The sequence below is a fragment of the Mesoplodon densirostris genome, chromosome 9, assembly GCF_025265405.1.
Source record: "Mesoplodon densirostris isolate mMesDen1 chromosome 9, mMesDen1 primary haplotype, whole genome shotgun sequence".
Taxonomy (NCBI): Eukaryota; Metazoa; Chordata; class Mammalia; order Artiodactyla; family Ziphiidae; genus Mesoplodon; species Mesoplodon densirostris.
This window is the reverse complement of record NC_082669.1, coordinates 54525841-54537689: the sequence shown is the minus strand read 5'-3', so window position 1 is coordinate 54537689 and position 11849 is coordinate 54525841. Positions and strand designations below refer to the sequence as shown.

The 11849-nt window shown below is 40.1% G+C and overlaps 1 protein-coding gene across 4 annotated transcripts in view; it reads left to right on the top strand.

Annotated features, from left to right (window-relative positions):
• ASB4 (ankyrin repeat and SOCS box containing 4) overlaps nt 1-10317 on the top strand; it is a 129186-nt gene extending 118869 nt beyond the window's left edge. For all 4 annotated transcript variants that reach the window (XM_060107606.1, XM_060107607.1, XM_060107605.1 and 1 more), the window contains 2 exons: nt 8311-8424; nt 9373-10317. In XM_060107606.1, the coding sequence (XP_059963589.1) occupies nt 8311-8424; nt 9373-9561 (303 nt within the window). In that variant the 3' untranslated portion in view covers nt 9562-10317. The remainder of the gene's footprint in view (nt 1-8310; nt 8425-9372) is intronic.
• Nucleotides 10318-11849: the final 1532 nt, after the last annotated feature.

Sequence of the window (11849 nt, the reverse complement as noted above, 5' to 3'; positions counted from 1 at the left end):
GTGGCAGTGGGAGCTTTGGACTTTGTGCATCTAAAGACTGAAGGTTAAGAACTACTCAATTTTTTTTATCCTAATGAAAGGTTATCTCCAGGTGATATATGGGAGTGTGCCAGGTGCAAATTGAAGCACCAAATGTGTGAAGTTGGGCTCCTGAACTATGAATGAATTATATTCCTGTATACATAACTTAGTTTGAACTGTTTCTGAATAGGGGCTGGGAATAGGGTTGCCAAACAAAATACAGGATGCTTTATTAAATTTGAAATTCATCACTAATAAGTAATTTTTAGTATAAATATGTCCCATGCAATATTGGGGCCATATTTATACTAAAAAGTATTTGTTGTCTGTCTGAAATTCGAATTTACCTGGTAAGCTACATTATTATTATTTGCTAAACCTGGAAACCCTAGTTGAGAGGTGAGTAATGTGTTACAGGAGGAGAGTAACTTTTAGCCACATCTCCTCTGTGTACAAGGCTTTGGCAGGAAGGGGGAGGTAAGGAATACCTAGGGATAGATTACCTGTATTGGGTAGGTGGGCAATGTGTCTTTAAACATAACCAGTGTGGTTTCCATGGAGAGTGAGTGTAGCCTGGGAATTAATGCAGAGCACAGGCCAGTTTTCTGAGTGGACACTTAAACCATGTGCAGAGCCTCATTACAAGCTTCTGACTTCCCCATGCTCTCTGTTTTCAAAACTCCAGTGCAAGTATATTCTTGATTCAGGCCTTGGATTAATGTCAGCTGTCATCTCTGTCCTGGTAACTCTTAAATTTAAATCTTCATTTTGGATTACTCATCTGATTACCAGCATACTTTTCAACATGGCTCATCCTTCTAGAAAGAATGTATCTGGAGGTCTTTAGAGAAGGATGTGTATAGAGGTCTGATGGATGCTATTTTCATATTATTAGCAACATCTTTGCATTAAAAAGGGAATTATTTCAAACTTTCAACAAAATCCAGCCTATAATTACTATAATGATTATAGTAAAGAGTGTTTTTTTTAACATCTTAATTGGAGTATAATTGCTTTACAATGGTGTGTTAGTTTCTGCTTTATAACAAAGTGAATCAGTTATACATATACATATGTTCCCATATCTCTTCCCTCTTGTGTCTCCCTCCCTCCCACGCTCCCTATCCCACCCCTCTAGGTGGTCACAAACCACCTAGCTGATCTCCCTGTGCTATGCAGCTGCTTCCCACTAGCTATCTATTTTACATTTGGTAGTGTATATATGTCCATGCCGCTCTTTCACTTTGTCACAGTTTACCCTTCCCCCTCCCCATATCCTCAAGTCCATGCTCTAGTAGGTCTGTGTCTTTATTCCTGTCTTACCCCTAGGTTCTTCATGACCTTTTTTTTTTCTTAGATTCCATATATATGTGTTAGCATACAGTATTTGTTTTTCTCTTTCTGACTTACTTCACTCTGTATGACAGACTCTAGGTCCATCCACCTCACTACAAATAACTCAATTTTGTTTCTTTTTATGGCTGAGTAATATTCCATTGTATATATGTACCACATCTTCTTTATCCATTCATCTGTCGATGGACAGTTAGGTTGCTTTCATGTCCTGGCTATTGTAAATAGAGCTGCAATGAACATTTTGGTACATGACTCTTTTTGAATTATGGTTTTCTCAGGGTATATGCCCAGTAGTGGAATTGCTGGGTCCTATGGTAGTTCTATTTGTAGTTTTTTAAGGAACCTCCATACTGTTCTCCATAGTGGCTGTATCAATTTACATTCCCACCAACAGTGCAAGAGTGTTCCCTTTTCTCCACACCCTCTCCAGCATTTATTGTTTCTAGATTTTTTGATGATGGCCATTCTGACCAGTGTGAGATGATATCTCATTGTAGTTTTGATTTGCATTTCTCTAATGATTAATGATGTTGAGCATTCTTTCATGTGTTTGTTGGCAATCTGTATATCTTCGTAAAGAGTGTTTCTTGTTCTAAATATCTGTACAATAGGATCTGTGTCTTTAAACCATTCATTTCACTGGTCCTTACTTAAGGATTAAAATAAGATCATCAGAATATATTTGAAAGAGCACTAAACTCAGATGAAGACCTAAAACCATGCTTTCTCTTACTGTGTGCCTCTCTGGGTTTCAATTTCCTCATCTCCAAGTTAGGGGGATTAGATAATTCCTAGGGTCCTTTGCAACCCTAACAGTCTATGATGCTGTTATGGTAGTTTATAAACTAGTGTTCAGAGCAATTAGTCAGCCTCAGGCTTTGTCTGTCTCTTTTGCATAGAGCTACATATCTGCCATCCTCATCCCAACTGCAGAGAAAAGAGCAGCCCCATTTGCCTCAATTTCCCAAGACCAAGGTCCTGGAAAAATTACCTGCCCACCTTGACAATCTTGTACCCATGGAGAAATCCTTCTCGTTATGCTTTCCATATACTCAGAAATGCTGACTCTTCAGAGGTCCCACAACAATGGATGTCTAACTCTAGCCCACCTGCTTATCCCCTTAGGGATTACTCTCTATTTAAGTAGACCTGGCTGAAAAAGCCTTTGTCAGCAGGTCAGCTTTGTGCACTGTACCCAGACTATGTGTGTGAATGGATCGTCTCTTTAAACAAGTATTATGTTGTGCCCATTTGGACCTAGCCACTGGGCAGGATGGTTCTGATACCTTCACTGGTTTGGAGCTTCAATATACACATTTAGTCTGCAATGGCTTATGACTGCACTTTTTAAATTCGGGGACAATTAAAAGGAGCTGTGTGCTAGAATTTGGCTCACAGTAGCTCACGAGAGCTGATTGTTAAATTATCAGGAATTTTGTGAGCTGATTGTTAAATGCAACGATTTTTAAAAATTAAGTCAAATAGGGCTTCCCTGGTGGCGCAGTGGTTGAGAGTCCGCCTGCCGATCCAGGGGACACGGGTTTGTGCCCCGGTCCGGGAAGATCCCACATGCCGTGGAGTGGCTGGGCCCGTGAGCCATGGCCACTGAGCCTGCGTGTCCGGAGCCTGTGCTCCGCAACTGGAGAGGCCACAACAGTGAGAGGCCCGCATACCGGAAAAAAAAAAAAAAAGTTAATAAATATTCAAAACACACTACCTCCCAATTATTTTACTCTACATATCTATGCTCCTGATATTATTTGCATATATTGGATCTATATGGTGGAAACACTATATAATGATGTTACTATACATCTCTTCCCCACCATACGTTCAGGGACCTCAAATAGGCCATGATGCAAGTGTTTACACCACAGAAATCAGCAAATGCTACCAATCAGACCTTAACTTATTGCTTTGTTGATGTCGAGACTTCAGAAATTGATGGAGAGCATGTTACTAATGTAGATTAAACTTAAATATTTGTAGTGTGTGGTGTCTGCAGCTCTTACATTGTGAATAGTGCAAAAAATTGAGAAATATGCTTCCAATATTCAAAAAACTATTAAGCGCTTCCACATAGAAGTCACTTACGTCATTGATGAGTGAGTGAATTTCCAATATATGTCTTCATTGTTTCACATTTGTGAAACAGTTACTCCTTAATGTAATAAAAATGTCAACCAACGTAAACATAGGAACTGCATGCACGCTTCAGTTGCAGACACAGGTTGGCTATGAATACAACTCATATCTATACAAAATTGATATAAAAATCAGTGATAGCATTCTTAGAGTACTAACTGGCTATACAGAATAGGAAATAAATTATATTGGGTATTTTATTATTTGTAAATTGTGGGCCTCACATTCTTTATATTAGCAAAACTTATAATAAACTTATAAACATACATATATATATATATATATATATATATATATATACAGTCTTTTTTTTTTTTTTTAACAAAATGCCTGTTGTTGAACATTTTCTAGTACACCATTGACTCAAACCTCTATTCAGTAGAGCCCCTTCTGTTTGCTCTATTTGTTGGGGCTGACACAGTCCTCAGGTGAGGCCATGCCTCCTGAGGTGAGGCCATGCCTCCTGAGGCCAGGCCATATGATCATCTCAATAGATGCAGGAAAAGCCTTTGATAAAATTGGACATCCATTTATGGTAAAAACTCTCCAGAAAGAGGGCATAGTGGGAACATACCACAACATAATAAAGGCCATATACGGCAAACCCACAGCTAACATCATACCCAACAGTGAAAAGCTGAAAGCATTTCCTATAAGATCGGGAACAAGAGAAGGATGCCCACTCTCACCATTTTTTTAAAAAATTATTTATTTATTTATTTTTGGCTGTGTTGGGTCTTCATTGCTGTGAGCAGGCTTTCTCTAGATGTGGCGAGCAGGGGCTACTCTTTGTTGCGGTGCACGGGCTTCTCATTGTGGTGGCTTCTCTTGTTGCGGAGCATGGGCTCTAGGCACACGGGCTTCAGTAGTTGTGGCTGGTGGGCTCTAGAGCACAGGCTCAGTAGTTGTAGCGCATGGGCTTAGTTGCTCCATGGCATGTGGGATCTTCCTGGACCAGGGCTCGAACCTGTGTCCCCTGCATTGGCAGGTGGTTTCTTAACCACTGCGCCACCAGGGAAGCCCCTCACCATTTTTATTCAACATATTTTTGACTTTTGGAGTCACACAGTCCTGAGTTTGAATCCTATCTCTGTCATTTACTAGCTAAATACCCTTGTTTAAATTCTCTCACCCTTTGATTTTAAATCTGTAAAGTGGAGATAATTATAGGAATAACCTCATAGGTTGTCTGAAGATTTAGCAAGCTAAACATGCAAAGATTTAACATAGGCCCTGGCACATGATAAGTCCTCAAAAAATGGTAGCTGTAATTTTTTTCCTTCATCCTCTCTCCTGCCTATTAGGATGCATCAAGCTTCAGACCATGGTTCTCTACCTTTTCTGTTTATATCCATTTAGAGTATGATTGACCCTAACCAGCACATTCCTTGATGATGCACAAATCTCCGTCTCCATCTTGACCTTCTCATTAGAGCATCCATCATGCACATTTTTTTTTTCCTGTATGCGGGCCTCTCACTGTTGTGGCCTCTCCTTGTTGTGCAGCATAGGCTCCGGACGCGCAGGCTCAGCGGCCATGGCTCACGGGCCCAGCCGCTCTGCGCCATGTGGGATCTTCCCAGACCGGGGCACGAACCCGTGTCCCCTGCATCGGCAGGTGGACTCTCAACCACTGCGCCACCAGGGAAGCCCCAATCATGCACATTTTTTTTTTTTTTTTTTTTTTTTGCGGTACGCGGGCCTCTTACTGTTGTGGCCTCTTCCATTGTGGAGCACAGGCTCCGGACGCACAGGCTCAGCGGCCATGGCTCACGGGCCTAGCCACTCTGTGGCATGTGGGATCTTCCCGGACCGGGGCACGAACCCGTGTCCCCTGCATCGGCAGGCGGACTCTCAACCACTGCGCCACCAGGGAAGCCCCCTCATGCACATTTTTAACTGACATTAGGACATAACATAGGAAATATCCTCCTGCTCATTTTCTGACCATCCTCAAATTAGTATGCCCTTCTTATTTCCTCATTTCCATCGGTGGTACCCCTGTTTGTACTTGATCTTAGGCTTCAAAGTTGCAGTCTTTACTCCCTATATCTGATTAGTCATTAAACCCTACTTATTTCTTGCAGCTTCAGTTCTCGTGACTAATGGTGAAGCTAGCTGAGAAGCCGTTTGGTGCACTCCCATTCAGCCTCCTCAGGGCTCTCTGCCCTTGATATCCTTTGTTTTTCCCTTTGTGCTTTTGCTCATGGTGCTCAAGGGACACTGATGATCTTTAAGTTAGCCTCTTATTATTTACTGAATTATATTGCTCTCGAACTCTGAAATACCTATGTCTTTTTTCTTCACGTAGGTTGAAGTTCTACAACTTCAACTAGGTTGTAAATTCCTTGAAGACAAAAGCAGGGCATAAACTCAGAATTACTGTCACAGTGCTAAACACAGTGCTCAATAAAGGTTTCCCAATGGAATAAATTGATTGAATATAACCCTTTCTTATTAAGAATACATAGTAGCTTTCTATTGCCTAATCCCAGGCTCTTCAGACTGGCCTTCCAGGTGTACTGTCAGCTGACTCCATCTTACCTGCTCTTAACTTTAGTTCTTTCCTGACATGGGCCCTTCATTCAGGTGACCTTGGTACACACACACACATACACACAACTGGGTATTAAAATACTCATCCTTCTGTCTCAGTTTTGCCTGAAGTCCCAAGACATTGGGTACTTACCACCTCACATTGAAAAATGCAATGCTAGACCACCTAAGAAGGACTTGTAAAGGAGGTGGGGAAAACCAGTTTTGTGACTTTTTGCCCGATACCAATAGGTGGAGGTTGGAGGTTGAGAAGGACCAGGAAATTAGGAAGAAAATTTCTTGGGAGAAAGTTGTGTAAGTGTGGAGGCATGCCTTTTCTAGTGGTAGGCATACTGGTTTATTATAATGGATAAAACTCAGGAATAGACAATTAAAAGAGATGCATAGGGCAAGGCATGGGGAGGGTGCACAGAGCTTCCATGCCCTTTCGGAGGATGTCACCCTCCTAGTACTTTGATGAGCTCACCCACCTAGAAGCTGCCCAAACCCCATCTTTTAGAGACTTTTATTATGTAGATATGACTAATGAAATCATTGGCCATTGGTGTTTGAACTCAAACTCCAACCCTGGATGTTGGAGTTTGAGTTCAGTCAAACTCTTTCCCTGGAGGTAGGAGGCAAGATGTGTAAAAGCTCCAGTCCTCTAATGAAGGATTGGTCTTTCCAGTAACCAGTCCACCTATTGAAGCTCTCTAGGAGCCCCATTAAGACTCACTTCATTAGCATAATTGAAATGGTGGAAAGGAGCTCTTTGTCAAGAACAGAGGCAAAGACCAAACATGTATTTCTTATTATACCACACCCACAAATACCTCCTTTTCAACTGCAGCTTGGAACAAGCCTAGGCTATGGGAGAGGAGAAACTTTTAAATAAAATTATTCAACTAAAATGGACGTTTTTATTACTGAACTGACATTTTTCTCCTATCTAGAGTGACCGGAGTACCTTTTATTATTAAAAATTAAGTGGAAACAGGTGTGAGTCCTGCCTGAGGTATCATGCCAGGAGTGGAGAAGGGTTCCAGGCAGTGGGTTCATGTGAGCAGGAGAAAGCGATAATGAAGCTGTGTTTTTGTTTTACCCTTTGAAGTACCTCTCTTTCAACACAACTGTTACATTTGCTGATGCTGCACATGTAGACAGGCCTATAAGTGTATGAGGGCAGGCACACAACACACACACACGCACACACCTTTCTACCATTTAGGATCTACAGTTGAACTCATCTCCTCCAAGAAATCATTCCTGGTTAGCGCAACTCTCTCAGCTCTCCCTCTTGGAATTTCTATAATTCCTCTTTTTCAAACCCTATAATCTAACACTTATGTATGTGAACCAACCATACATCTCCATTGATCTTCTCTTGTTTCATTTACGTGTTTTTGCTTCTCATTCTTAGAGTAAGCCTCTCACCAGAAACCAGTGTGTTTTACTTTGGGGTATGTCTCATATATTCCTCCATTGTCACTTAATAAAGGCTGCATGATTGATTAATCAGATATGTCCAGATTTCATGGTAACATCAAAGGTTGGCTAAATATCCAGTTTAGTCTAAAACCTAAAGCTAAATCTTTCTGCCTCCTGATGGAAATGCTGGCCACCTCGACTTGGCTTTCCAGTTTTTTTTGGTTGGTCAATGAACTGTTGAACGGAGTGTGCTAATGAAGTAACTAATCTTCATGTGAACTTTTATTGCTGATGAAGGTTAAAATACCAGTGAGGGTGATTTGGTACGTGACATTAGTCCTCTTCAGGCACTGCACTGGGAAGACAGCTTTGGTTAACGTTCATTTTACTCTATAGTTTGTTTTACCTCATAGTCACCAGTAGGCTTGAATTCTTGGATTACTAACATTCAGCTTTTTGCTAATAAAATTTTCTATAGAACTAGGAGAATTTCCCAGACAGCTGGAAGTGTATTTTGAGACCAGCCTCTCTCAAAATTGCTTTTACGAGCAGGGGATGCATTTCATCAGGCCCCCACCCTCTTTGTTAGCACCTCTTTTTCACTTGCTCCTGGATGATGAAGGAAATTAGTCTTATGTTATTAATCCTCTCATCCACCATGGGGGCTGACAGTGTGTTTGAATACTCAAAGGCATGAGACTTCTCAAAAGCATTTCAGGGCTCCAAAGAGGCTTATCGGTCCATGAAGTCTTGATGTCTCTGTGCGTGGAAAAGATGAATCACATATGTGCATTGAACAGATGAAACTCTATGGTGTCTCTGCAGGTGATACAGGCTTGCCATTCTTGTCCCAGAGCAATCGAAGTTGTTGTCAATGCCTATGAACATATCAGGTGGAACGTCAAGTGGAAAAGAGCTATCCCTGATGATGACTTGGAGGTAAAGCATCAATTCACTTCCTGTGGGTTTTGCTCTAAAGTGCTTCCATACTGCAATGGAAGTGCAGGAAATTCTAATTCAAAAAATGGGTTTTGAGAATGCTTTTAAGAATTTGAGGATGCTACTCAAATACAACAAGACAAAGGGTTATAAAATGCAGGTGTGAGAATAAATAAATAAATAAATAAATAAATAAATAAATAAATAAATAGGTAGTGCTTAGGAGCATCTTGGGAGTTTCTCCATCTAAGGGCAAGTTGAACAGTTATATAAAGGTGACAGTTTTACTTTCTTCCCATCAATTTAGATGAATTTAATAATAAGAATAATATTTGGGATTGTTCATATAGCATTTTTATCAGAAGATTAAATTGTTTTGTATAGATTATGTCACTCACTTTTAAAAATTGCTTTATTATTATTTATAGAGATTAATAAATATTAATAATTACATAGATTAATGAATTATATAGATTATTTCATTCACTTTTAAATAACCTGAAGTCTGTAATAGGCAGGTAACAGAGTATTAACAACTTTGTGATGAGTCATGCAGAAAGCCATTGGCAAAGCTGAGTCCTCATGCTGCATATGGACTTTGCTGCCTCTGTGAACCAGCCCTTCCACCTAGCCTCATGTTCTTGGTTTTAGCTGTCACAGGCTGTCCCCAGCACGGGAGAGATGTTGGGCACAGAGTACAAAGCTCGCTGGGCCTAGAGGCTAATGGCTTAGGTGCAACCTTATTCTGCTACTTATTAGCTATCTTAGCTTTAAAAAGTCACTTAACCTGCCTTAGCTTCATTATTCATGTTTAATTTTGCCTCCCCATCACAGACCGTGGAAAGCTGCCATATGTATAAAGTAGGGACTAAACACATCACTATTGATTTCTGTTGATGTAAACTCTGAGGCTTTTCTGACTTTAACATGTCTTGCCTTCCTTTTCAGAGATACTGGGATTTTTACCACTCTCTCTTCACTGTGTGCAGTAACTCTCCAAGGACTCTCATGCATTTAACAAGATGTGCCATTCGAAGAACGTTACACAGCAGATGTCACAGAGTAATTCCTTTGCTTTCCCTCCCATTGTCATTGAAAAAGTACTTGCTTTTAGAGCCAGAGGGAATCATTTATTAAGCCTTATGAGACAGAAGATCCCAATCCTAGATGTTTAAGTGGACTCGCTGAGTAGACACAGTTTGCATAAATAAAATGGTACTTGGGTTGATTATAACACTTCAGGGATTTAAAAACACTTCACAAACACTATGTCATTAATCCTAGAGTATCACGGTGAGGGGAAATAAACAAGAGGTAAAGTTAAGGTAGTCTCAAAAACAAGAGCATATCCAGAAGATCCTGACATAACAATAATAATTAATATGTATAGTGCTCTTACTTGGTGCCTGCTATAATTTTGTAAGATTTTTCATATGTTATCTCATTTGAAATGGGACCCAGGTTTTCTTACAACCAATTTCATTCTCTCCCTTATCAGTAATAAGTTTACATTACCGTTCAGTTGGCAAAATGCTAGGCTTTAGGATGGGCCTCTTAACCTTGGTGTCCTCCACCCACTCCCACTTAGCAGAAATTACTGTGGCTAGTTTTGCAAACTCCTTTCCATATACTAAGCTCCTCAACTTACTTTTAGTGAAGAAAGCACAAGCATACTCAAAACAAAGAAATCTTTGAGTCAAATTAGAAATGAAAAACAAAGATCAGTCCACTTGAAAGTCAAAATGGACATTTTAACACTCTCATTGAACCAAAGACTGGAGATGCAAAGATGAGTCCAAAGCGAGGACTCCTGCCCTCCAGGATCTCACCATTTAGCAGAGGATCCGTACACATAAGCAGGGAACTGCAGTGTCAGATGTCAGGGGCAAGAGTAGAGGTGCAGATTCATTCTTAGTGCTTGCCTTTCAAAGTCACGTTTCTGACATTAAGTGTGGTTTTCTTTGAAGCATGATGATAAAGAGTGAAGGGATTGTGTGTAGTAGAGAGATCTCCAGCTGCTATGAGTGTAAATGTAAATGGATGCATTTTAAGTTTCCAGGCACATGTACTTATTTTTATTTCAGAATGATTTTGTGTGTAGTGCTTTCCCAGACTCCCTGGGGAAAATATTGCACACTCAGTGGCTCCCATATGTGTGTGACAAGGAAGTTTAGGAAAATGTGTGCAAGGAAACGTGCGAAGGGAAAGACTTAGGTTGATGACTTTGGTCTTTTTATGTAACAGACTGACATTTCAGAGCATTTTAGCTAGAAGATAAGGGGCACTTTGCTGGCGATGGCCAGCTGCAGAAAGCACATGGAAAGACTTTTTGAAAATGGTAAAAGTTTGAGAAACTTGGAAAAACTAGTGTGTTAATCAGGTTTGTTAGCAGTTTGCAGAAAGAGAAACGTAGACGATTAACCCCTGGACCTCATGGTTTATGAGGCCAACTTCGCTTCACTTTTTGTTCTTGCTAATCACTTTTAGATAAGCTCATTGGCTCTTAGCATTGCCTTTTAGAGGTTACAGCAGAAGTAATTAAGCACAAACAAATCTATTTGACAGTTATGAGCAGGGTTTTGTTGTTGTTATTGTTGTTGTTGTTTTTGTGGTGTGTGTGTGGTTCTCCATCTTGTTTAACCTTAGATGCTTGAGTTTGGAGTAGAGATGATGTCAAATATTCCACTAGCCTGACACCTAGACTCTGCTTCCCATACTGGGATTTGCATATTCCTGGTGCCGTGTAGGAAAAATCATAAGTGGATACAATAATCTTTCTGAAGTATCAGTTCTACTCAGATATTTTGGGAGAAATATTTTATACTAAAATAAGATCTGTATTATGGAATAGAATACTGTATTTGTATGAACTATTCATATAAAATATGATCCTTCAAAAAACAGTTTGCTTGCAGCAAGTGGTGTTAGAACACATTCTAGAATGCCAGTCAGAGGTGCTGGGAGAGGATGTTCCTTGCATGGGGAAGTAACATATCTCAGTTGGCCTGCTGTGCTTAAACATTCTGTGTTAATCTAACATATGATACAGGACTACTTGCTTTGAATGGTTTATTTGTGGATTTAAAGTTATTTCTTCTCATCTTTGAACTTTCATTTAGAGGACTTAAATAAAGCTCTTCTCTTTCCTTTCATCTTTGTGAGTTATTTGCCGATAAGACTTTTTCCTAGCTGACTTTTCAGCAGTTAGACTGAAGAGCTCTTCATGATTCATTGCTTTATTCAACATTGGGAAAGAAAAAGAGAATGAGGAAATGTGCCTGTAAATAAGTAATACTTTCAAAAGAAAGTAAAGGGTAAACACAAATAAAACACAGGCTATTGCTATAGGAACAAGAGTATTTTAATAATAATAAATTGTACTGAATCCTACTCTTCCATCTGTCACCATCTCTGTCCTCCTGGGT